Source organism: Scyliorhinus torazame, chromosome 1 (assembly GCF_047496885.1).
Source record: "Scyliorhinus torazame isolate Kashiwa2021f chromosome 1, sScyTor2.1, whole genome shotgun sequence".
In the NCBI taxonomy this organism is placed as follows: Eukaryota; Metazoa; Chordata; class Chondrichthyes; order Carcharhiniformes; family Scyliorhinidae; genus Scyliorhinus; species Scyliorhinus torazame.
Window position 1 is genome coordinate 315,920,683 of NC_092707.1, and position 27,722 is coordinate 315,948,404.

Sequence of the window (27,722 nt, forward strand, 5' to 3'; positions counted from 1 at the left end):
GAAACAGAGGTGGTGATAGCATTAGATGCGGAGAAGGCATTTGATCGGGTGGAGTGGAGTTATTTGATGGTAGTGTTGGAGAAATTTGGAATTGCGCCCAAGTTTGTGGCGTGGGTGCAGCTGTTGTATAAGGAAACGATGGCGAGTGCGCGCATGAATAATATGAATTTACGGTATTTTGCAGTGCAGTGGGGAATGAGGGAGGGGCATCCCATGTCCCTCCCATATGTTTGCATTGGCTATAGAACCCTTGGCCATTGCGCTGAGGAGCTTGGGGTTGTGGAAGAAAGGGGATATTGGGGGAGAGGGAGCATAGCGTGTCCTTGTATGTGGATGACAGCCTGTTGTATATTTCAGACTCAAGCTCTTTGGCGTGGGACATAATGGGTTTGCTTCAGAGATTTGGGACGTTTTCAGGATATAAATTTAATAGGGATAAGTGAGTACTTTATGGTCTCCGCTCCGGGAGTGGGGTGGGACAATTTCCCTCTGTCTTTGGCTGGCCAGGTACAGACAGTAAAGATGAATATTTTACCCTGATTCTTGTTTTTGTTTCAGTGCCTGCCAGTTTTTTTGCCCAAGGCATTTTTCAGGGGGATGGAAAAGCTGATCTCCTCGTTTGTCTGGGCGGGGAAGGTGGAGAGGATAAGGAAGGTGATACTCCATTGGGGATGGCAGGCGGGGGGGACTAGGCCTTCCGAATTTAATGTATTAATATTAGGCTGCAAATGCAGAGAAGGCTCAGGGATAGAATAGGGAGGTGGTGGCTTAGTGGATGGAGGCGGGCTCATGTAGGGGGTCGGTGGGGGGAGAAAGAGAGAGAGAGAGAGAATCCTCCCCGGGTTTGAGCCGGGGAGGATTCAGCGATTTACTGGAGGATTTTGGAGGATCGTATCCATGGAGGGGGTTAAGGCGAAGTGAGAGGAAGAGCTGGGGGCGACGCTGGAGGAGGGATTGTGATGTGAGATGCTGCGGAGGGCAAACATCTTGACTTTTTGTGTGCGAGGCTGGGGCTGCTACACATGAAGGTAGTGTACAGGGCACACCTTGCAAAGTCTAGATGAGTCCACTTTTGAGGGAGGGGATGGAGGATGCCTGTGAGCGATGTGGGAGGGGCCCTGTGAACCACATGCATATGTTTTGGGCCTGCCCGAAGTTGGAAACGTTTTGGAGGATGGTGTTCAGCACCATTTCAGGGGTTCTGCATGTGGATGTGGAGCCCAGTCCCTAGAAGCCACATTCGGGGTGTTGGACCGGCCAGAGCCACAGGTGGGGGAGGGCGCAGTTGTCTTAACCTTCACCTCGCTGAATGCTCGAAGGCGAGTCTTGCTAGAGTGGAGGTCAGTTTCTCCACCCTGTGCCTCGGTGTGGCGGGGGGACCTGGTGGGAGTTTTTGGCTCTGGGAAAAGTGAAATTTGCTCTAAGGGGGAAGAGCAATGGGTTCTACAATAGTTGGGGTTTATTTATTTTGTATTTTGGGGAGTTGGTTACTGGTGCCTGCTAAGGGAGGGATGGGACGGGGGGGGGGGCTTAATGTGTTGAGGGGGTTTTGTGTTTGTTGTAAATTGTAAAAATGTTGAAGATTTGGAATAAAAATACCTTTTAAAAAAATGCTCCATCAAATGCCTTCTCCGCATTCAGCGCCGCCACCACCTCCAGCTTCCCCCCCCCTTCTGATGCACCATGTTTAACAAGCACCGCACATTCAAGGAAAACTGCAACCCCTGTCTGATCCTCTCCAATCAGCTGCGGAACGCATTCCTCCAACCTAAACAGCAACACTTTGGCAAGAATCTTTCCATGCATATTTAACAGGGATATTGGCTGATACGACCCAAACTCCTCTGGGTTCTTATCCTTTTTGACAGAACAGTGAAATAAATGCCTGCCTCATCATCTCTGGGAGAGCCCCCTTATCCCACATCCTCAAACATCTCCACCAACAGCGGCACCAGCTTATCCAAAACTTCTTATAGAATTCCACCGGGAACCCATCCTGCCCTGGTGCTTTACCTGTTTGCATCTTCCCTATCACTGTCTGAACCTCCTCAATCCCCACTGGCTCCTCCAACCCTGCCCTCTTCTCCTCTAGGACACTCCAGCCCCTCCAAGAATTCCCTCATATCTGACTCATCCCCCAGAGGCTCTGACCTATACAACCTCTTATAAAAGTCCTCAAATGTCCTGTTCACCTGCTCCGGCACCACCACCAGCCCCTTTGCCTCATCCCGGACCCGAACAATCACTTGTGAGGCCGCCTGCCAGCGGAGCTGTCCTGCCTGCAGGCGATTAGCCTCCTCCCCGTACTCGTACACCACACTTTTCGCCCCCCTCAACTGGGTACCAATTTCCAAGTACACAAAAGGTCTAACTGCGGCAGCAATTCCTTTTGACTGATCAAAAGCTCTGGAGTGGGATCTTCCGCACACCTCCCATCAGCCTCCAAGATTTCATCGACCAGCCGCTGCCACTCTCTTGCATCCCTATCCACCAGCGCTTTATACGAGATGATCTTGCCCCTTACTACTGCCTTCAGCACCTCCTAAACCACCGACAGTGAGACCTCTTATTCAACACCACATAACTGTCAAACACCTTTGCCATCCTCACAAAAACTCGGATCCGCAAGCAGCCCCATATCCAACCTCCACGCTGGCCTCTGTGCAGGCCTTTTCTCTAGGACCACATCCACCAAATGCGGAGCATGATCCAAAATGACAATTGCTGAGTATTTCACTTTCCTCACCCTCGACAATAGCGGCCTCCCCATAATAAAGAAGTAAATCCTCGAGTACACATTATGTACTGGCAAAAAAAAGGAATACTCTCTGTCTCCTGGATGCAAGAACCGCCATGGGTCCCGCTTCCCCATGGGGTCGAGTTAGTGCGGGTTAGTTTAATAAGAGGGGTCCCTTGTTCCATTGCACTTGTTAATTACCTTCCTACTTTTGATTAGGTGGCATGGTAGCACAGTGGTTAGCACTGCTGCTTCACAGCTCCGGGGTCCCAGGTTCGATTCCCGGCTTGGGTCACTGTCTATGCGGAATCTGCACATTCTCCGTGTCTGAATGGGTTTCCTCCAGGGGCTTGTTAGGTGGATTGGCCATGCTAAATTGTCCTTGCTGTCCAAAAAGGTTAGGTGGGTTATTGGGATAGGGTGGAGGTGTGGGTTTAAGTAGGGTGCTCTTACCAAGGGCCGGAGAGACCAAATGGCCTCCTCCTGCACTGTAAATTCTATGATTCATTTTTTGTTGTTTATGTAACATATATTATATGGATATCTTTGCCTATATGCATATTACAGTTTATATTTGATAATTCAATAAAAAAGGCTAACAAGCCCAAGCTGTGGTTGTTATCTTATCATGAACCATATTGAGGACATTTGATATTTTACCTGAGTACCAAGAGCCTGAATGTCATGCTCAAATGTTGTGTGCATTCTCTGCAATGCTTCCACAGTGTTCTGATCTCGTCCTAATTCCTCTGGAAGTTTCTTGTGCTTATCTTGAATTCGTCCAAGGATCTCCTTAGCATCATGGTAGAATTTGTGCAATTCGTAAGAAGCTGCCAAAATCTGTGTTCTGGTGTCAATAAGTTCAAGGAGATCTGCCCAAGCCTCATTGAGTCCATCTTTCCATTCAGCAATTGTGGCAGCATCAGAATGTCCAGAGTTGATCAGCTCATCAGCCATACGGTTCACACTGTCGACTCGCTCCTGACCAATATTACCAGTGTCACGGGCAAATTCACGGAACCTCTCTTGTAACATCTGAAAAGAAACACCTATTAAAACTTTTAAAGATTTAGCCGCTTAGCTCAAGCTCTAAATATTTTAAAACTCAGTACATTTTAATGAAACACCAGGAGACCTTCTTGGTGTTGTACACGAAGAGTTGAGACCAACTGCAGCTTTCAGATACCTGGGTTTCAAGGTTGTAGTGACTCAACATTCTGACCCTGACCTGGTCGAATCATCAATTTAAAATTCATTGTTATTAATTAAATAGCCCTGAAAATAGGGGTGGGGATTGTGATGAGGATTTAAGCTACGTCGATTGTTTTTTAGGCAGGCAACATGCAAATTTTGTGCTGCCTGCTTTTTAAAATAATTGTAGTGTGCAGCCAGAGTTAAGTATGCTGACTAGTAACTGCATGCCTCAGCAGGGGTCACAGAATTGAAAAGGCTACAATTACTTAAAAGCTTACCTACTCTACCTAAAGACATCTTCTTAAAGGGAAGGCACTATGGCTGGAGAATATGCTAGAAGCTGCTGTGGGGCTCATCCTAACATGGAAAAAGATGGAATAATGGCAAAATATTGGCGTTAGGATTTCCAGACATTACACTGGAAATCTTGGTGGGGGGTCCCCCTATTACAGGGGTCACTGTCAGGATCCCCATATTACAGGGGTCAATGTCAGGGTCCCCCTACTACAGGGGCCACTGCCTATTACAGGGATCCCTGTGGGGGGCATTTGATAAAGATGGTGTGGGCAGGCAGTGCAATAATGGGGGGGCGGGCCCTCTGCCAGTGTGGCCCTGGCGTGGTGGGTCAAGGGGGCCCACCGCAAGGTCCATCATTCCAGGGCCGCACTGGTAGAGACCACAAGTGATCCACGCTCAGCAGATTCCCAGCTGCAGGGACTGGAGAATCATGTGAGGCTAGAGCATAGACGCCTCGGGCCCGCTAAATAGGTAATAAATAAAAATCCGGGACTTCAGGTGGTGGCTATGAAGGAGTAGGTCGCACATTTGGTGGCTCCAAGCTCAGATCGGACCTTTGCCCCCGATATTTTGCCGTATTGATTCGGGAAATTGATGGTGGATGCAATTGTGAAGAGGAATCCTACATCAGTGCATGGAGAGGCGGACCAGGAGTGCTCGCAAAGGAAGAAATAGGTGAACAGAGAAGGCTTGGGCTGAGGCTGCAGCGGGAGAAAGCATGGCGGGCGACCGGAGTCCTGCTCGATGATCCAGCGGTCGACGGAGCAGCTGATGCAGTTCATACAGGAGGGCTTCGCCAAGCAGAAACAGGAATGCTTGGATCAGATTAAGGAATCGATTGCGCGGCTGGAACTTAGACTGGATGCTCAAGATCGGGCGATCCAGAAAGTGGAGAAGGCACTGACTGAGCAGGAGGAACACCAAGTTGCAGTGGAGTTGGAGGTGGAGATGTTGAGAGACCAAAAGAAAAGGCTCCAGGAGAAGGTGGAGGATCAAGAGAATAGGACCCGCCGGCAGAACTTGAGAATTGTTGGTCTCCCGGAGGGCTCTGAAGGAACGGACACAGGGGCATACATAGCGGGCATGTTCGAGAAGTTACTGGGGGATGGGACGTTCTCCCGACCCTTGGAGGTGGACAGGGCTCACAGAGCGCTCGCGAGGAAGCCGCGCGTGGGGGGGGGGCAACATAAAATACACTGCTTGTCCAGGTACCTGTGGAATCTCATCACCATTCCCATTGCCCTCAGGGGGGAGGGGGGGGGGGGGGGGGGGAGGGGAGAAGGGAGAAATGACTTCAACACAGTCATTGACCCAGGGCTAGATCGTTCGAGCTCAAGGACAGGCAGGGTGCCAGCAATGGCAAAGGAGCTAAAGGGATTTATGGAGCAGATTTGGGGGTGGGGTGGGGGGGTGGGTTGGACCCATGGAGATTTGGGCGGCCGAGTGTGAAGGAGTTCTTCTTCTACTCACACATGCATAAAGTGCACTCCCGGATTGACTTTTTTATCCTGAACAGGGCTTTACTGACGGGGGTAGTGGACACTGAGTATTCAGCGATCACGATCTCGGATCATGCCCCGCACTGGGTTGACCTACAGGTGAGCAAGGAGGGTGGCCAACGCCCACACTGGAGACTGGATATTGGACTTTTAGCGGATGAGGAGGTGTGTGGGCGGGTGGGGAAATATATCCAGAATTATCTGGAAGTTAATGAAACAGGGGAAGTGTCGGCTCCAATGGTCTGGGAGGTGCTGAAGGCAGTGGTTAGAGGGGAGCTGATCCCGATACGGGCCCACGGGGAGAAGGCAGACAGAGCCGACTGATAAGGGAAATACTAAAGGTCGACAGGAGTTATGCGGAGACCTCAGAGGCAGGGCTTTTAAGGGAACGACGGACGCTACAGGCGGAGTTTGGATTGTTAACTGCAGTGGAACAGCTGAGGAAGGCGAGGAGGGCTATTTGTGAATATGGAGGGAAGGCCAGCAGAATGCTTGCGCAGCAGCTCAGAAAGAGGGAGGCAGCCAGGGAGATTGGGAAAGTAAGAGACAGGGATGGGAACCTGGTCGGAGATTCAGCAGGGGTTAATAAGGCGTTTAAGGAGTTTTACAGCAGGCTGTAAGAGTCGGAAACCCCAGCTGGGTCGGAGGGGATGAGGCAATTCTTAGGGGGCTGAGGTTCCCGAAGGTGGATGAAGGGTTGGTAGAAGGGGTGGGGGCCCTGATCGGGTTGGAAGAAATAGCAGAAGGGCTGAAGGCCATGCAATCGGGTAAAGCCCCAGGACCGGACAGGTACCCGGTGGAGTTTTATAAAAAGTTCTCTGGGATACTGGGGTCGCTGCTGATGAGGACATTTAATGAGGCAAGGGAGAGAGAGGTGCTTCCCCCGACGATGTCACAGGCCACTATCTCGTTGATCCTGAAGCGGGATAAGGACCCGGAGCTATGCGGGTCCTACAGACCGATCTCCCTACTAAATGTAGACGCCAAACTGTTGGCCAAAATCTTGTCCTCTAGGATTGAAGACTGCGCCCGGACGTGACGGAGGAGGACCAGACGGGATTCATTAAGGGTAGGCAGTTGGCGGCCAACGTAAGAAGGTTGCTGAATGTGATTATGATGCCCCCAGAGGGTAGGGACGTGGAGGTAGTGGTCGCAATGGACGCAGAGAAGGCATTTGATCGGGTAGAATGGGATTATCTGTGGGAGGTACTGGGGCGGTTTGGATTTGGATGGGACTTCATCGACTGGGTCAGACTGCTGTATCAGGCTCCCGCGGCGCGCGTACGGATGAACAGGTGGACATCGGGCTATTTTAGGCTGCACCGGGGGGCGAGCCAGGGATGCCCGCTCTCCCCACTGATGTTTGTGCTGGCCATAGAGCCGCTGGCAATTGCGTTGAGAGCCTCAAGGGGCTGGAAGGGTGAGGATTCTGGGTGAATTTGGCCGGTTTCCGGGTTATAAATTGAACATGGGGAAAAGTGAGATGTTCGCGATCCAGGTAAGGGGCAGGAGAGGCGATTGGGGGAGCTGCCGTTTAGAGTGGTAGGGGGAAGCTTTCGGTACCTAGGCATCCAGGTGGCGCAGGAATGGGAACGGCTACACAAGGCCTGACTAGTAGACCAAATAAAGGAAGATTTCCAAAGGTGGGAGGTGCTTCCGTTGTCACTGGCTGGGAGGGTACAGACAATGAAAAGACGGTCCTCCCGAGATTCATGTTTTGTGTTTCAGTGTTCCCCCCCATCTTTATTCCACAGTCCTTCTTTAAACGGGTCAATAAGGTGATCTCTGGCTTTGTATGGGAGGGTGAGATCCCGCGAGGAAAAAAGGGGATGCTGGAGCACAGCCGTGGGGAGGGCGGGCTGGCGCTGCCGAACTTTAGTAATTATTATTGGGCGGCAAATATAGCCATGATTACGAAGTGGGTAACAGCACCTCTGCCATTCCCACCGACACGGTACTCCACCAGCCCCGTGGTGGTAGCGGCCCTGAGAGTCTGGGGGCAATGGAGGAAACATGTGGGAGCAGAAGGAGCATCGGTCTGGTCTCCAATCACTGGTTTGCCCCGGGGAGGCTAGATGCAGGGTTCCGGAGATGGCAGAGAACAGGGATCGAGAGGATGGGAGATATGTTTATAGGGGGAGCTTTGCCAGCCTGAGGGAGTTGGAGGAGAAATTTGAATTGACGGGTGGGAATGAGTTTAGGTACCTGCAGGCTCCTACCACCAAAGGGGATACAGGACAGGGTAGTTTCCAGAATGTGGGTGGGAGAAGGGAGGGTTTCGAACATTTGGGCAGCACGGTAGGATGGTGGTTAGCACAATTGCTTCACAGCTCCAGGGTCCCAGGTTCGATTCCCGGCTTGGGTCACTGTCTGTGCGGAGTCTGCACGTTCTCCCCGTGTGTGCATGGGTTTCCTCCGGGTGCTCCGGTTTCCTCCCACAGTCCAAAGATGTGCAGGTTAGGTGGATTGGCTATGCTAAATTGCCCTTAGTGTCTAAAATTGTCCTTCGTGTTGGGTGGGGTTACTGGGTTATGGGGATAGGGTGGAGGTGTGGGCTTGGGTAGGGTGCTCTTTCAAAGAGCCGGTGCAGACTCGATGGGCCGAATGGCCTCCTTCTGCACTGTAAATTCTATGATTTATAAGGAACTCATGAGGTCAGAGGAAACGCAGACTGAGGAGCTGAAACACAAATGGGAAGAGGAGTTAGGAGGAGAGATAAGAGGATGGTCTCTGGGCGGACGCGTTGAGTAGAGTCAACACGTCCACAACATGTGCCAGGCTCAGCCTGTTACAGTTTAAGGCTGTTCACCGGGCTCACATGACAGTGGCCCGGATGAGCAGGTTCTTTGGGACAGAAGATAGATGCGCAAGGTGTGCGAGAGGACCAGCGAACCATGCCCATATGTTCTGGGCATGCCCGAAGCCTAGGGGATTCTGGCAGGGGGTTTGCGGATGTCATGTACAAGGTGTTGAAAACAAGGGTGGCACCAAGTCCGGAAGGTGGCGATTTTCGGAGTGTCGGAAGACCCGGGAATCCAGGAGGAAAAAGAGTCCGATGTTCTGGCCTTTGCCTCCCTGGTAGCCCGGAGACAGATATTATTAGCTTGGAGGCTAACTGACATGGCTAGCTTTCTCTGTCTGGAGAAAATCACCGTTCGTCAACTTCTTTGGGGAAAATTAACCTTCAGCAGAGAGAGAGAGAGAGAGAGAGAGAGAGAGAGAGAGAGAGAGAGAGGGGGGTGTTGGGCTTTAGTTTAGTTTAGAGTAAGGTGTTAGAAAAGGTGGGACCTGTGAGGGAGGAAGAAGGCTTTTGCGCTATGTTTATATTTGTATGTACACGGTTTCTTCTGTTGTTGTTGTAAAGCCATAAATACCTCAATAAAATGTTGCAAATTTTTTTTTTATTTTTTAAAAATTTGTTTATTTAGATCCCCCGCCAATGTGCAACGTGCATTCATGCCACCATGCATCACGTTCAGATCGGCGCCCGGCGCGGATCCCGATTTACCCGACGCCCGATTCTCCGTCCCATCGGGAAAAGCATTCCAGTTGTCCTAGGATGGAGAATCACGCCCTCTATGTAAGGTTCCGAGGATGCCCCCATTTTAAGGGACCCATGGACTCCCCTTGCCATCTGAGCAATGTCCAACTCTCCCAAATAGGGTTACTGGCCTTCAAACATAATTATAATTGTATTAGGTGAACATCTACCTGGATCAATTTAGATACTGTTTCAATTAGAACTTAGTGGTCAACATCAATGACCAGTACATGATAAATGGAATAGACACTATATTCACAAATCAAGCAATAATAATCAACACATGTATTATTAGCAAAGCTAATGAAGCTCCAGTGACATTAAGAGTTGATTCTAGTCTTGATTAATCATTCAAAAGAAACTGCAAATTTTATAAAATAAAATACTTATGAGACAGATGTTTACCGTAACATGCTCATAGTCCTGCCCAAGTTCATGTGATCCAGCGACCACCTCACGTTCAGCTATCCATTGCTCTAAATCATCCACCTCCCTGTTTAGTTGGAAAAGGCGGTGCCTCTCATCCAGTTTCCCTCTTCTCTCCTCAGCCAAATCTTTCAAGCCAGCATAAAGCTTGTCCACCTGGGACTGGCGCATGCTGATACGTTCACTGAAAAACCAAAAGATGTCAAAAATTAATAATAAGGCATTTTATTTTAAAAAACCCAGCCACTTCTATATAAACCAACTAAGAAGCAAAGACAATAATAAAGACCATAAAGGAGCATGGATTTTCTGCAACCACATAGGGATGTGGGTAAAAGGCATTGAAATCTGGCAGCACACTTGCTACCTAAACCTGTGATACCAAGGCTCGACTTGACATTCATTCACTTTTGCTCAGTTCTATGGATATTTCTGCTGTAATTAGTCTGAATATCACAAGTAAATGTGATGCCAGCAATCGTTTACATCTTAATTTGTTACTTGAGCAAGTTCACACATTTCGTGCTGACTCGAAGGTATCATTCTTGATATGCACCATACTCATCAGATGAGTACTCATTTCAACAATGCAATTAAATTCAAGATCAACTGATGATCACAGACGAGGCCTAAATGTATGATTTTAGAAAGCCAAATTTCAATTGAATGATGAAACAAGGGCAAAATTAGAAAGTGCAGCTAAAGGATAACAAAGTTGAAGAAAAATAAGAGCCAATACCACTTTATGCTCCTGGCATGGAGTTTCACCTGTGGGGGGTATATATTATGAATATGGGTAAGGAGGTCAAATAGGAATATATACTTATTAATTTAGTAGATAGAAAATTATCTTGGTCACTTCTATTCCCTGCAAAATATCAGAATGTGCTCCCAGCAAGTGAAGCACTGGAAAGGGAGCATGAATTTAGAACATCCATAATTTAAATGTGCAACATAAAAGTCTAATATATGTAAATTAAGTGAGCAAACCCAGCAATAAATAAACCAACTGAAAAAGGGGAAACACACAAAACCTACATTATAAGGAAAGAATGAGAACAATGAGGATTGGAATATATATTATTGAAAGACATTACACACGCAAAAAGCAATATTACAATGTGGCAAAGGAGTAGCACACAAAGTTATTTATATTAAAATTTCTCCATGGGGAAAAGGATAATCCTTTTGTTCTTGCAGTCAGTGCACCAAACACACCTCAAAGATTAAAGGAAGATAAAGACAACAAATGCCTGGTCCAAAAACTCTGAAAATCTGAAGGTCCAACTGGTCATCATGGTGTACAGTATTGGAAACATACTAATGTGGTACTTGTATGAAGAAAAGGATGATGGGAGCTGTTTGGGCAATTATAGGCAGATCAGTCTAAGACCATAATTAGAAGAAAAAGCTAATTCGAAGCAATTTTACTAAAACTATGAACCATGAGACACAATGTAAGAGAGTAACAAATGAATAGTAGGTAAGGTTTGGACAAGGATGAAGAATTACATTTAAAAAAGGGATATTTTCCCAGGTGTCCATATTCAAGGTGCAATGATTACAATAAAACAGTAAAATACTGGAAGTAAAAATTTGGACTTAATAGTTGGGTCTTTTTGGAACACACTTATCTTGAGAATAACCTTCAAAAAACTTTTAAAATCCTCCAAGTAGCTGCCTTTCAGAGAAATATTTTCTTGTTGCTCAGGAATTGATTGAAGCACAAGTAGAAGTACCAACAAAAGACTCGATCCAAGTAGTGTCAAGCATATCCCACTGGATAAAGTACCAGTTAAAACCTATTTAGTACATGACTCTCCAGAAAAACGGGGTCCAGTTGGCTAGATGGCTACGTGCATGGTTCAGAATAATGCCAACACTATGGGTTAAATTCTCCTTCCATCTTAGATACCTGCCTCCTCATTTTGTCCCCTGAGAGTGCAAGGCAATGGCAAACTAGAGACCAAAAATGTTGGAGAGATACCAAAATGTTGGACAATGAAAGGTTCGTGAGAGGGAAGAACTGAGGGAGATCAATATTAGTAGAGAAATGGTGCTGGGAAAATTGATGGGATTGAAGGCGGATAAATCCCCAGGGCCTGATAATCTGCATCCCAGAGTGCTTAAGGAGGTGGCTCTGGAAATAGTGGATTCATTGGTGGTCATCTTCTGGGATTCTATAGATTCTGGAACAGTCCCTGCAAATTGGAGAGTAGCTAATGTCACTCCAATATTCAAAAAGGGAGGTAGAGAGAAAGCAGGGAATTATAGACCAGTAAGCCTAACATCAGTAGTGGGGAAAATTATTGAATCCATTATCAAGAGACTTTATTTATTTTTTTATATAAATATTTTATTGAAAATTTTTGGTCAACCAACACACAGTACATTGTGCATCCTTTACACAATATTATAACAACACAAATAACAATGACCTATTTTATAAACAAAAAATGAATAAATAATAAATAACAAAAATGAAAACTAACCCTAATTGGCAACTGCCTTATCACAAGTAACACTCTCCAAAAATATAATTTAACAGTCCAATATATAATTATCTGTCGCAACGACCTATACATACTATACAGTATATATTAACAACCCTGAGAGTCCTTCTGGTTCCTCCGCCCCCCCCCCCCCCCCCCCCCCCGACCGATCCTGGGCTGCTGCCTTCTTTTTTCCATTCCATCTATCTTTCTGCGAGGTATTCGACGAACGGTTGCCACCGCCTGGTGAACCCTTGAGCCGACCCCCTTAGAACGAACTTAATCCGCTCTAGCTTTATAAACCCCGCCATGTCATTTATCCAGGTCTCCACCCCCGGGGGCTTGGCTTCTTTCCACATGAACAATATCCTGCGCCGGGATACTAGGGACGCAAAGGCCAAAACATCGGCCTCTCTCGCCTCCTGCACTCCCGGCTCTTGTGCAACCCCAAATATAGCCAACCCCCAGCTTGGTTCGACCCGGACCCCCACTACTTTTGAAAGCACCTTTGTCACCCCCATCCAAAACCCCTGTAGTGCCGGGCATGACCAAAACATATGGGTATGATTCGCTGGGCTTCTCGAGCACCTCGCACACCTATCCTCCACCCCAAAAAATTTACTGAGCCGTGCTCCAGTCATATGCGCCCTGTGTAATACCTTAAACTGAATCAGGCTTAGCCTGGCACACGAGGACGACGAGTTTACCCTGCTTAGGGCATCTGCCCACAGCCCTCCTCGATCTCCTCCCCCAGCTCTTCTTCCCATTTCCCTTTTAGTTCATCTACCATAGTCTCCCTTCGTCCCTCATTTCCCTATATATATCTGACACCTTACCACCCCCCACCCATGTCTTTGAGATCACTCTGTCCTGCACCTCTTGTGTCGGGAGCTGCGGGAATTCCCTCACCTGTTGCCTCGCAAAAGCCCTCAGTTGCATATACCTGAATGCATTCCCTTGGGGCAACCCATATTTCTCGGTCAGCGCTCCCAGACTCGCAAACTTCCCATCCACAAACAGATCTTTCAGTTGCGTTATTCCTGCTCTTTGCCACATTGCACATCCCCCATCCATTCACCCCGGGGCAAACCTATGGTTGTTTCTTATCGGGGACCCCCCAAGGCTCCAGTCTTTCCCCTATGCCGTCTCCACTGTCCCCAAATCTTCAGTGTAGCCACCACCACGCTTGTGGTGTAGTTCCTCGGTGAGAACGGCAATGGGGCTGTCACCATAGCCTGTAGGCTAGTCCCCCTACAGAACGCCCTCTCTAATCTCTTCCACGCCGCTCCTCCTCCTCTCCCATCCACTTACTTACCATTGAAATATTAGCGGCCCAATAATACTCACTTACGCTCGGTAGTGCCAGCCCCCCCTATCCCTGCTACGCTGTAAGAATCCCTTCCTCACTCTCGGGGTCTTCCCGGCCCACACAAAACCCATGATGCTCTTTTCAATCCTTTTTAAAAAAAGCCTTCGTGATCACCACCGGGAGGCACTGAAACACAGAGGAATCTCGGAGGACCACCATCTTAACCGCCTGCACCCTCCCTGCCAGTGACAGGGATACCATATCCATCTCTTGAAATCCTCCTCCATTTGTTCCACCAACCGCGTTAAATTTACCTATGCAATGTGCCCCAATTCTTGGCTATCTGGATCCCCAGGTAACGAAAGTCCCTTGTTACCTTCCTCAACGGTAGGTCCTCTATTTCTCTACTCTGCTCCCTGGATGCACCACAAACAACTCACTTTTCCCATGTTCAATTTATACCCTGAAAAATCCCCAAACTCCCAAGTATCCGCATTATTTCTGGCATCCCCTCCGCCGGGTCTGCCACGTATAGTAGCAAATCGTCCGCATACAAAGATACCCGGTGTTCTTCTCCTCCTCTAAGTACTCCCTCCACTTCTTGGAACCCCTCAACGCTATCGCCAGGGGCTCAATCGCCAGTGCAAACAATAATGGGGACAGAGGGCATCCCTGCCTTGTCCCTCTATGGAGCCGAAAATATGCAGATCCCCGTCCATTCGTGACCACGCTCGCCATCGGGGCCCTATACAACAGCTGCACCCATCTAACATACCCCTCTCCAAAACCAAATCTCCTCAACACCTCCCACAAATAATCCCACTCCACTCTATCAAATGCTTTCTCGGCATCCATCGCCACTACTATCTCCGTTTCCCCCTCTGGTGGGGCCATCATCATTACCCCTAACAGCCTCCGTATATTCGTGTTCAGCTGTCTCCCCTTCACAAACCCAGTTTGGTCCTCGTGGACCACCCCCGGGACACATTCCTCTATTCTCATTGCCATTACCTTGTCCAGGATCTTGGCATCTACTTTTAGGAGGGAAATAGGTCTATAGGACCCGCATTGTAGCAGGTCCTTTTCCTTCTTTAGGAGAAGCGATATCGTTGCTTCAGACATAGTCGGGGGCAGTTGTCCCCTTTCCTTTGCCTCATTAAAGGTCCTCGTCAATACCGGTGCGAGCAAGTCCACATATTTTCTATAGAATTCGACTGGGAATCCATCCGGTCCCGGGGCCTTTCCCGCCTACATGCTCCTAATTCCTTTCACCACTTCTTCTACCTCGATCTGTGCTCCCAGTCCCACCCTTTCCTGCTCTTCCACCTTGGGAAATTCCAGCCGATCCAAGAAGCCCATCATTCTCTCCCTCCCATCCGGGGGTTGAGCTTCATATAATTTTTTATAAAATGTCTTGAACACTCCATTCACTCTCTCCGCTCCCCGCTCCATCTCTCCTTCCTCATCCCTCACTCCCCTATTTCCCTCGCTGCTCCCCTCTAACCACCGCCTTCAACGCCTCCCAGACAACTCCCACCTGGACCTCCCCATTATCATTGAGTTCCAAGTACTTTTCAATGCACCCCCTGACCCTTAGACACCCCCCCTCATCTGCCATTAGTCCCATGTCCATTCTCCAGGGTGGGCGCCCTCCTGTTTCCTCCCCTATCTCCAGGTCTACCCAGTGTGGAGCGTGATCCGAAATGGCTATAGCCGTATACTCCGTTCCCCTCACCTTCGGGATCAACGCCCTTCCCAGCACAAAAAAGTCTATTCACGAGTAGACTTTATGGACATAGGAGAAAAACGAGAACTCCTTACTCTAGGTCTGCTAAATCTCCACGGGTCTACGCCTCCCATCCGCTCCATAAAATCTTTAAGTACCTTGGCTGCTGCCGGCCTCCTTCCAGTCCTGGACTTCGACCTATCCAGCCCTGGTTCCAACATCGTATTAAAATCTCCCCCCATTATCAGCTTTCCCATCTCTAGGTCCGGAATGCGTCCTAGCATCCGCCTCATAAAATTGGCATCATCCCAGTTCGGGGCATATACGTTTACCAAAACCAACGTCTCCCCCTGTAGTTTGCCACTCACCATCACGTATCTGCCCCCGTTATCCGCCACTATAGTCTTTGCCTCGAACATTACCCGCTTCCCCACTAATATAGCCACCCCCCTGTTTTTCGCATCCAGCCCCGAATGGAACACCTGCCCTACCCATCCTTTGCGCAACCTAACCTGATCTATCAGTTTCAGGTGCGTTTCCTGTAACATAACCACATCTGCCTTAAGTTTCTTAAGGTGTGCGAGTACCCGTGCCCTTTTTATCGGCCCGTTCAGCCCTCTCACGTTCCAAGTGATCAGCCGGGTTGGGGGGCTTCCTACCCCCCCCCCCCCCCCCCCCCCTTGTCGATTAGCCATCCCCTTTTTCCAGCTCCTCACCCGGTTCCCACGCAGCTGTATCTCCCCCAGGCGGTGCCCCCCCCCGCCCATCCCCTCCCATACCAGCTCCCCCCTCTCCCCAGCAGCAGCAACCCAATAATTCCCCCCCTCCCACCCCCCCCGCTAGATCCCCCGCTAGCGTAATTACTCCCCCCATGTTGCTCCCAGAAGTCAGCAAACTCTGGCCGACCTCGCTTCCCCCCGTGACCTTGGCTCGCACCGTGCAACGCCCCCTCCTTCCTGCTTCTCTATTCCCGCCATGATTATCATAGCGCGGGAACCAAGCCCGCGCTTCTCCCTTGGCCCCGCCCCCAATGGCCAACGCCCCCATCTCCTCCACCTCCCCTCCTCCCCCCATCACCACCTGTGGAAGAGAGAGAAGTTACTACATCGCAGGATTAGTACATAAAACTCCTCTTTCCCCCCTTTTTAACCCCCCCTCTTCGCCCCCACATTCGCCCCACCACTTTGTTCAAACGTTCTTTTAATAACCCACTCATTCCAGTTTTTCTTCCACAATAAAAGTCCATGCTTCATCCGCCATCTCAAAGTAGTGGTGCCTCCCTCGATATGTGACCCACAGTCTTGCCGGTTGCAGCATTCCAAATTTTATCTTCTTTTTATGAAGCACCGCCTTGGCCCGATTAAAGCTCGCCCTCCTTCTCGCCACCTCCGCACTCCAGTCTTGATAAACGCGGATCACCGCGTTCTCCCATTTACTGCTCCGAGTTTTCTTCGCCCATCTAAGGACCATTTCTCTATCCTTAAACGGAGGAATCTCACCACTATGGCTCTGGGAATTTCTCCTGCTTTTGGTCCTCGCGCCATCACTCGGTCTGCTCCCTCCACCTCCAACGGACCCGCCGGGGCCTCCGCTCCCATTAACGAGTGCAGCATCGTGCTCACAAATGCCCCGACGTCCGCTCCCTCCGCACCTTCAGGAAGACCAAGAATCCTCAGGTTGTTCCTCCTTGCGTTGTTCTCCAGTGCCTCCAACCTTTCCACACATCGTTTCTGATGTGCCTCATGCGTCTCCGTCTTCACCACCAGGCCCTGTATGTCGTCCTCATTCTCAGCTGCCTTTGCCTTCACGACCCGAAGCTCCCGCTCCTGGGTCTTTTGTTCCTCCTTTAGCCTTCGATCGCCTGTAGTATCGGGGCCAACAGCTCTTTCTTCATTTCCTTTTTGAGCTCTTCCACACAGCATTTCAAGAACTCTTGTTGTTCAGGGCCCTATGTTAAACTGCCACCTTCCGACGCCATCTTGGTTTTTGCTTGCCTTCCTTGACGCTGTTCTAAAGGATCCACTGCAATCCGGCCACTTTCTCCTCCTTTTTTCATCCGTATCCAGGGGGGATTCCCTTCTGGTTTACCGCACAGTGTTTTTAGCCATCAAAATTGCCGTTGGGGCTCCTATCAAGAGCCCAAAAGTCCGTTTCACCGGGAGCTGCCGAAACGTGCGACTCAGCTGGTCATCGCCGCACCGGAAGTCCATCAAGGACTTTATAGCGGAACATTAGAAAGCAATGGCAGGATCAGTCAGAGTCAGCATGGATTTATGAAAGGGAAATCATGCTTGACAAATCTGTTGGAATTCTTTGAAGATGTAACCAGTACAGTTGACAAGGGGGAGCCAGTCGATGTGGTATATTTGGATTTTCAGAAGGCGTTTGACAAAGTCCCACATAAGAGATTATTGTGCAAAATTAAAGCGCATGGGACTGGGGGAAGTGTATTGAGATGGATAGAAAACTGGTTGAGGAAACAAAGAGTAGGAATTAATGGGTCCTTTTTAAATTGGCAGGCAGTAACTAGTGGGGTGCCACAAAGGTCGGTGCTGGGACCCCAGCTATTCACAATATATATTAATGCTTTGGATGAGGGAACAAAATGTAACATCTCAAAGTTTGCAGATGACACCAAGTTGGGTGGGAGGGTAAACTGTGACGAGGGTGCAGGGATCCTACAGCATGATCTGGACATGATGGGCGAGTGGGCAAATCAATAGCAGATGCAATATAATTTGGATAAGTGTGAGGTTATTCACTTTGGAAGCAAAAACAGATTACTACCTGAATGGTTGTAAATTGGGTGAGGGGAGTGTGCAGAGGGACCTGGGTATCCATTCGCTGAAGGTATGCATGCAGGTGCAACAGGCGGTAAAGAAGGCTAATGGTATGCAGGGATGTGTTGCTGCAATTATACAGGGCCTTGGTGAGGCCACACCTAGAATAGTGTGCGCAGTTTTGGTCTCTTTTTTTGAGGAAGGATATTCTTTCTCTCGAGGGAGTGCAGCGAATGTTTATCAGACTGATTCTACGGATGACGCGACTGTCATACGAGGAGAGATCGACTAGGTTAGGATTGTTCTTGCTGGAGTTCAGAAGAATGAGGGGGATCTCATAGTGAATAGACAGGGTAGATGCAGGGAAGATGTTCCCAATGGTGGGTGTTTCCAGAACCAGGGGTCACAGTCTGAGGATTCAGGGTAAACCATTTCAGACAGAGATGAGGAGACGTTTCTTCGTATTGAGCCTGTGGAATTCATTACCAAAAGAAGCAGTTGATGCTTAAATATTGAATATATTCAAGTAGCGGCTAGATTTGCATTTGGGGAGTATGGGATCAAAGGATATGGGGAGAAAGCAGGATTAGGCTATTGAGTTGGATGATCAGCCATGATCGTGATAAACGGCGGAGCAGGTTCGAAGGGCCAAAAGGCCTCCTTCTGCTCCTATCTTTCATGTATATGTAAACCATCACTGACAAAACCTGCCCAGAAATGGCTAAGGATGAAGCATCAGCAGACCATGAGTCAAGGACCTGCCTTTGGGAAGAGCAGACCTGATCATAATGATTTCCAGAAAAGGATGGCAGATTCAATGGGAGCCTTTTCTCAGTACCAAAGACTTTCAAAATGTTACAGCATATGCAAGTTGCAGGGGTACTAAAAATGTCACCATTTCCACAATTCTAAGCAGAACATGACTTGGCAGCTTCCTTTGGATAGTATTGCCCAAGACACGGAGATCAATTTTCTGCTTACTTGTCCTTAGGATTTGAATGTAGACTTCACTGGCTACACTTTGAGGATCAAATATCCAGGTCTTTTCTTCCAGGGTCACTTTCCAGCACTCATAATTGGAGAGTTTTGAACAGGTCATAAACTGCAAGATGCTGTACATTGTGTGAAGCTGACCATTGTTGGCAAATACCTTGCTAGGAAGTTCCAGTGGCAGCACATGCAACTGAGAAACTCAGCTGGCATAATTTAAAAAAGGGTTTTGCGAGACCAATAACAATTAAAAGGCACACATCACAACTAAGGAAAACAACCTGCACTTCATAAACAAGCATCTGGCAACAAGGTTACAGGACAAGAATGGTACTGAAGGATAAAAAAGCATGAAATGCAAATTTAGGAGCAAACTGTGCTCAGCAGGACCAGTGGAAATTCAGAAATAAGTTTTTTGCTTTGTGTAATTTCAACTAAATACTGGTGGCAATTTATAGGCAGGCTTTAATGAGAGTGTGAGGTTTTCATCCAGTTTTCTGAGAATAGTTAATTTGCACATGTGCACACCAGTGGATGGCCACAGAGCATCTCTTGATCAGTCTACTTGGTTGCCATCACATTACTGATTTCCTTCTTTGTCCAACCACCAACAGGAATATTCCCATTGTGAAACCCACTGGTGCTAGGGGCATAAAATGATTTACAGCAACTAGCATGCTGGGAAAAAGAAAACTCAGGAAAGGATAGTTACAAGATGACTTAAGTAACATTGCTGTGCCCTTTCAGTAAGCGTCAGCGTGCAAACCACCAAGCAACCATTAACCACGATTTGCATCTGATCAGCTGCATGCAGGTTATTCCTGTCCACAAATATAAACAAAATATTTATTTTGGGCAGCACGGTAGCATTGTGGATAGCACAATTGCTTCACAGCTCCAGGGTCGCAGGTTCGATTCCGGCTTGGGTCACTGTCTGTGCGGAGTCTGCACATCCTCCCCGTGTGTGCGTGGGTTTCCTCCGGGTGCTCCGGTTTCCTCCCACAGTCCAAAGATGTGCAGGTTAGGTGGACTGGCCATGATAAATTGCCCTTAAGTGTCCAAAATTGCCCTTAGTGTTGGGTGGGGTTACTGGGTTATGGGGATAGGGTGGAGGTGTGGACCTTGGGTAGGGTGCTCTTTCCAAGAGCCGGTGCAGACCCGATGGGCCGAATGGCCTCCTTCTGCACTGTAAATTCTATGAAATTCTATAAAAATGAAGCAAATATTTGTTGTAGGAGCGTGGTCTGTCACCACTGATCCCTATGCCCTTCAAGTTACACTGCAGCCAAGTTTACCAAGTTCAGGAGAAATGTATTTCCTACTAGCAGCTATCTAACATGCACCAATACAATGGACTGATAGGAAGAAAAAAACTAGATTTATCTTGCAACGGCTACAAAGTAAAAACCTGAAAAAAGTCTCTCAATTTTCCACATTTAGATGACATCTATACATTGATGTAAGAAAATGTACAAATGGGGAATGATTAAATATTTAGGGAGTGAAACTGGTCTTTGGTGGTCACGCAAGATGGGCAATATGAATTTGCAGACCGTTTTGCAGCTGATCAATGGAAAATAAATCAGGTAGGATGTAAAGTCAACTGCTGAAGACATATTTCTGCAAAGACCAATTCCATCCTTTTTGTATTTCAATACTACGGAACTTAATGCCAAGGATTAAACCTACCTCTCTGGGTGTCCATCTGCTACCAAAGCTCTGCTCGTCTTTGAAAGTTGATGCACAGTCTCAGCATAATCTTCCACTGCCAACTCCAAAATCTGATGTTTCTTCAACATCATCACTGCACTCTGCTCATCCTGCAAAGTGATACGTCCAATAAAAATGGTTTTTAAAACTGTTCCCTGGGAATTTTCTAAATTTTTCTTTAAAAATGCTAAATGAAAGATGAGATTCACTGCAAATATAGTGGCTAATCATTTAAGTATGTTAAATGAAAGAGGAGATTCACTGCAAATATAGTGGTTAATCATTTAATTATTTTAAGCAATTCAGAGATAGACTTTTAAAAAATATTCGAAAGTGCAGATTGAAAAAAAAGGAAATAACAGGAAAGATGTATTTTGATCTGAGTACATTGCCCAACATGTTCAGTAGCTTTCCTGGGATTGAGTGCTGTGAACATTATGGACAACTATCTCTTTTGAACTACTATAGAACTTTGGAAATAGAAGAAAAACTTAATTGAATGGGGGATCATTCATTGGGAGTTTGGAAAGATGTCTTGACGGCTTTTAATCAAGTTGTCCGTAAGTAGCCAAGAGGCTGGAGAACCGCGTACCACAGCTTTGTCAAAGGTACACAGCTAACATCGAACATCAGACGCCTGCTGAAAGTGATCATGAGCCCATCTGGGGAGAGAATGCCCGAGGGAAGTACCTCATGGAGCGGTTCGGGCTCGGAACAGGATTCACTGCCTGAGCGAAGCTCCTGTACAACGCTCCCATGGCGAGCATACGGGCAAACACCACCAGCTCCCAGTATTTCCAGCTGCACAGGGGCATGAGGCAAGGATGCCCTTTATCTCCGTTGCTGTTCTACCTAGAAATTGAACCACTAGCGATCGCACTCAGAACAGCAAAGAACTGGAAAGGGATCCGAAGAGAAGACAGAGAGCATAGTCTTGCTCTATGCAGATGACCTGCTCCTCTACATCTCAGACCCACAAAGCAGCTTGGAAGGAATCATCGCGCTCCTCTCGGGCTACAAACTCAGCATGAGCAAAAGCGAGATCTTCCTGGTGAACCTGCAAGGGGGAGGGGCAGTGCTGGTGGGCCTGCCTTTTAAACAATCCAGCACAACTTCTGCTAACTGGGGATTCAAATCGCTCATGAATGGACAGAGATCCATAAAGGGACCCTGACCAGTCTGACAGGGGAAGTTAAAAAGGACCTGCGGAGATGGAACACACTCCCACTCTCCCTGGCGGAGAGAGTGCAGACGATCAAAATGAACGTACTGCCCAGGTAAGTCTTCCTACTTAGATCCATCCCGATCTACATCCACAAGGCCCTTTTCAACTCACTGGACAAACTAATTATTGTGTTCGTTTGAAGGAAGGTTCCCAAAGAAGGTTCCTTACAGAAAATGATAAAGGAGCCAGAAGCCGAGTGGGTGCGCGCGGAGAAGGCCTCCTGCAAGGAGACCTCCCTCCGGGCCCTCGCCACGGCGGCACTCCCATTCCCACCCAAGAAGTACTCAAGCAGCCCAGTGGTGGTGGCTACACACAGTCCTGGAACCAGCTATGAAACTATGTGGCCTAACCGAAATGTCTGATAAGGCCTCCAACTGCAACAATCACAGGTTCACACCGGCACTCACTGACGCCAACTTTAAAAAGTGGAGACAGGACGGGGGGACGTTGATAGAGACCTATACACCGACGGTAGGGTCACAACACTGGATGAACTGACGGAAAGATTTCAACTGGCATGAGGCAACGAATACAGGTACCTACAGCTTAAAAACTTCCAATGAAAGGAAACGGGGACATACCCATGACCCGGCGACAATCACGACTAGGAGAATTACTGGACGCAGACATTCTAGGCAGAGGGAAATGTAGTGACGACTGATGGGGCTGATGGCAAACTGGACGCGACAAGGAGGAAGACTTGTGGTTCGAAATAGGGTGGGGACTCTGGGGCGAAGCACTACACAGGGTCAACTGCACCTCCACATGCGCATGACTCAACCTAACGCAACTAAAAGTGGTATATAGAGCACAATTGACCAGAACCCGAATCAGTAGGTTCTTTCCAGAGGTGGAGGACAGATGTGAAAGGTGCCAAGGTGGCCTGGCCACTCACGCCCACATGTCTTGTCCCAGGCTTGCCGGGTACTGGACAGCCTTCTTCGAGACAATGTCCAAAGTGGTGGGGATGACGGTGGAGCCATGCCCGAAAGTGGCGGTCTTCGGGGTATCAGACCAGCCAGATCTGTTCATGGGGAGGAGGGCCGATGCCCTTGCCTTTGCCACCCTGATTGCCCGCAGTAGAATCCTGCTTGGCTGGCGGTTAGCTGCGCCACCTAAAGCTGCCGACTGGCTGTCCGACCACTCAATTTCTTCAAATGGAGAAAATCAAATTCGCCATCCGTGGATCGGATGATGGCTTCCACAAAACATGGGAGCCATTCACCCAGTTGTTCCGGGACCTGTTTGTGGCCAGCAACTAAGTAGCCAGAGACTAAGATAAGGTAGCCAAGATGCAATAGGAAAGAGGGGGAAGGGGGAAGACCCGGGAAACACGATAGCATAACCAAACCCTGCAAGAGAGAGGGGGGCAGCAGGGCGGGGAAAAACAATGGAGAAGAACCAAGAGGGAGGAAAGGGAGGGGAACACAAGCGGGAAAGGAAACACAGGGGAACACAACGAATACAGCAAGGCAGAAGGAGAACAAAATAGCGAGAAGAAGAAACGGTCCAAAGTCAAAACTCATGTAAATAAACAACAAAAACCGACCGAAATGTAAATAGCATTAGTGCCCCCCCCCCCCCCCGCCCCCAAAAGCCTTTCCATTCTTGTTTGTATTTATACTGTGCTATGTATAACAAAACCCAATAAAAATCTATTTTTAAAAAAGGTTGTCGGTAAGCTGTCCTAAATTAACAATTGTTTTACTAGCTTTAGTTTTTTTCTTCAATTTAACATGTTTCATTTAGCATATTTTTAATAAGCTGCACGATCAGAATAGTAAAATAGCTAATATTCAACCTTCGCTTTCTCTTCCGACATCATGTACAATTCCTGTTCACTCATCCAGGCTTCCGCCTCTGCAGCATCAAAATAGTACTGTTGGGCTTTGTGAGACTCCACCAGACGATTGTGCCGCTTCTCCGTTTCTTCAGACAATAACTTCCAAAGTTCTTGTAATTCTGATAATCTCTGCTGAATAGCCTTCGCACTTGGGGAATCAGCAGTTACCATACTTTGGCTTCTCTCAAATATATCATCAATACGTGGTTTATGGCCTTGAATTTCCTTTTGAAGGGTCTAGGCCAGACAAAAACATGCAGCTTTATTACCACAACACAGAAGAAATACTTGCTTATGGTAGATTTATTCATATGAACACAAATTGCCTACCACTGGCAATAGTGTAGTGTGGGGATCTTAATTTCAAAAACAACAAATTCCTTGCATGTGCAGCACCTTGATGTTTTGGTCTGATGGGCTATTATGTGAAAGTCAATTGTTCTTTTACTTCATTCATTACATGAGTTTGCAACCTGCTTTATTCATTTGTCCAGTTTTAAGACTAGTAAATGCTGCTATTTTCATCATAATTTGTTTGTTTGCTGGATGACTGCTATGACAGCCCCATAATGTGCTGCGGGGTAATTTAGCTTTCTTGTATTTTGAAAGTGAAGTGAATGAAACATGGCGAGCACTGTTTCAGCACAGCCGATTGCAAACTGTATAATGGCCCATATTTTCCTTTCAGTGGTGAAAGAATGGCTTTCACAGATTGCCTCGAGTACAATTGCCCAGTGGGTTTGTCAGCAGACATAACCCCATATCTGACCCGGTGCAATGTTCTCTGTAGGATATCTGTGGCATCTGTAAGCAGGGAAAATAGCAAGGACATTTTCAACCAGAATAAAGAATCCTCACAGACCGCAAACAAACAAGTAAAAAACAGGAAATATAAATTACATGTAAACTATTGTAAAGGAAGCAAAATCAAGGCTAGGATATACAGAAGGAATTAAGGGGCAGAGATAAATGACTTTCATTTTCATTTTTTTTTTGAACATCTGAAGGAGGAATGAATTAGGAGCGGTAGTAGGCCACTCAGTTGGGCCTGCTCCGCCATATAATAAGATAATTGCTGATCTGATTGTAACCGCGACTTCACATTCCTGTCTACCTCCGACAACCTGTCTCCCTGTTTGTCAAGAATCTATCTAACTCTGTCTTAAGAATATTCAAAGACTCTGCTTCCACTGCTTTGAGGAAGAGAGTACCGAAGACTCAGCCCTCAAGAGCAAAAATTGCTCATCTCTATCCTAAATGAGTGGCCCCTTATTTTTAAACTGCGACCACTAGTTCTACATTCTTTCACAAAAGGAAATATCCTCTTCATATCTACTCTGACAAGACCTCCTGAGCTCTTATAGGTTTCAATCAAGTCATCTTTTTACTCTTCTGAACTCCTGAGGATACAAGCCTAACCTTTCCTCAAAAGGCAACCTGCCTGCCCATTCCTGGGATTAGTCTAGTAAACCTTCTTGAACTGCTTCTAACTGATTTACATGTTTCTTTAAATAAGGAGACCAATACCGCACACAGCACTCCAGATGTGGCCTCACCAGTACACTGTATGATGAGCTTCTTTTGACTTCCACTGGCGGCCATGGAGTGAGTGGTCGCACATTCGGTGGCTCCTGCTTGAGCCGCAATTATTTGGTCCTTGTTGCCCGTTTACGAGGGAATTTGCTGGTACAAAGCACAGGAACAGACAAAGCTAAGGATTCTCCTTCGGTTGGGCATGTCTCAGCCCTATCAAATAAGAAGTGCAACTGTAAAGGGGTAACAGTCAGATCTGGAGCTTTTGCAGAGTGCGATAGAAGGAAAGATGGTGGTGTGCTCTTTGGCATTGTTGACCGCTCAGTGGTCCACAGAACAGTTGGTGGAGTTTTTGATGGTCAAGTTCCGGCAGCAAAGGCAGGAGATCTGTCTAAGGTGGCTGACCTGATTTGGGCAGCCATTGAGAGAGTGGAGCAGAAGTTGGAGGCACATAGCGCATCGCTCCAAAAAGTGGAAGAGTCAGTGGCAGACCATGAAGACTGGCTGGCCTCGTTGGAGTAAGAGATTACGCTGGTGGTGGAGGGCCAAAGGAAGGTGGAGTGAAGTTTGGGTGATGTACCCAGCCTGGTTGTGGGTCACATACCAGGGCCAGGAGATCTACATGGTCATGCCGGAGAAGGCGATCAGGTTTTGGTGAGACCATAGACTTGGGACCTTTCTTAACAACTTTGGACTATGGAGATACCAGTGGGGGAAGTGTTGGTGCTTTTCAGCCAGGTTGAATGTTGTATCATGTTTTTAATACTCGGTGGGTTATTGGGGCTGTGGATATAAGTGGGACTGTGGAGGAGCATGTACGTGGGATTGGAGAGGGGGGTTTGGGGGAAGGCAGTTGCCTTGTGTGGGGGCCACTATGCTAGCGGATAGACTATTTATCATGAAGTGAAAGTGGGGGATAGATCCATTGTTGGCGGGGGGGGGGGGGGGGGGGGGGGGGGGGGGGGGGGGGGGGGGGTCTTTTCTTTCCCAAGGATGGCAGGGGGTGGGTTGCTGACATGGATGAAGTTGGTGTGGTGCAGTTGCTTAAGGGGCAATGGCGGTGGCCATTTTGGAGGGGCCCTGGGGGAGCCGGTTAAGCAGAGATATGGCTGACCGGAGGGGAGGGGGTGCCCCCGCCCCGGGCCTGGCTGATTTCATGCAATGTTTGGGGATTAAATGGGATGTTAAGAGGTCGCGGTGTTTGCGCATTTGAAGAGTATGAAGGCAGACGTTGAGTTTTTGCAAGAGACTCATTTGAATGTGCTGGATGAAATAAGGTGGAGGAAGGGATGGGTGGGACAGGTGTTTCATTTGGGGCTGGATATTAAGACAAGGGGGGTGGCAATGCTGGTTAATAGGTGGATGTCCTGTGCAGTGGGGAGCGTAGTGGGGGACCCTGGGGGTAGATTAGTTATGGTGAGTGGGAGGTCAGAAGGCGCGCCAACTTGTGAACATTTATGCCCCAAATTGGGACGATGTGGAGTTTATGAGGCGAGTCCTGTCAAAGATCCCGGGCCTGGCCATGAACCGGCTGATCATGGGGAGGAAGATTTTAATATGGTGCTGGATCCTAGGCTGAACAGGGTCATGCCCCAGATCTATGAGGGTGTCAGCAATGGCAAAGGAGTTGTTGGGATTTATGGAGTGAATGGGGGCGGCGGACCCGTTGCAGTTTGAGAGACCGGAGGGCGAAGGAACTTTCGTTCTTTTTGCATGTCCACGAGGGTACTCCCCCGATTATTTTTCTGCTGGACACGACACTGTTGGCATGGTTGATTGGGACCGAATATTCGGCGGTCATAGTGTCTGACCACGCGCCGCACTGGGTGGACATGCGGGCGGAGGGGTGAGCTCCCAGAGACCGCAGTGGAGGTTGGATGTGGGGTTATTGACCAATAAGAATGTCTGTGAGAAAATAGGTGTGGCTACCCAGAACTATGTGGAGCATAATAAGACGGGGAGGGTCTCGGCGTCTACATTGTGGGAGCAGTTGAAGAGAGTCGTTGGAGGGGAATTTACTTCACCTAGGGCGTATAAGGTGAGGGCGGCACGGGCGGAGAGGCTGAGGCTGGTGGAGGCGAAGATGCTTTCTGGTGGTGGACTGGAGATACTCGGCGGTACCAGAGGAGGCATTGCTGAAAGCGAGGCAGAAGATCCAAATGGAGTTTGGGCTAGTGTCAACAGGGGAGGCAGTGGGACAGCTGAGCAGGGCCAGAGTTACGAGTATGGAGAGAAAGCGAGCAGGATGCTTGCACATCAGCTGAGGAGGCAGGCAGCAGCGAGGGAGATTGGGCAGTTGAGGGTTGGGGGGAGGCAAGCTGGTAACAGGGCCGGAAGATGTAAATGGGGTGTTTTGAGACATTTTACTGTAAGTTGTTCGCAGCCCTGGCGGGGGATGAGGACATGAAGCAGTTTCTGTA

General features: G+C 48.2%; 1 protein-coding gene across 5 annotated transcripts in view; it reads right to left on the reverse strand.

Annotated features, from left to right (window-relative positions):
• sptbn1 (spectrin, beta, non-erythrocytic 1) overlaps window positions 1-27,722 on the reverse strand; it is a 369,807-nt gene that overhangs the window by 38,057 nt on the left and 304,028 nt on the right. For all 5 annotated transcript variants that reach the window (XM_072507860.1, XM_072507861.1, XM_072507863.1 and 2 more), the window contains 4 exons: window positions 23,728-24,006; window positions 20,681-20,811; window positions 9,674-9,878; window positions 3,398-3,772 (listed from right to left, as the gene is read on the reverse strand). In XM_072507860.1, coding sequence (XP_072363961.1) covers window positions 3,398-3,772; window positions 9,674-9,878; window positions 20,681-20,811; window positions 23,728-24,006 — 990 coding nt within the window. The remainder of the gene's footprint in view (window positions 1-3,397; window positions 3,773-9,673; window positions 9,879-20,680; window positions 20,812-23,727; window positions 24,007-27,722) is intronic.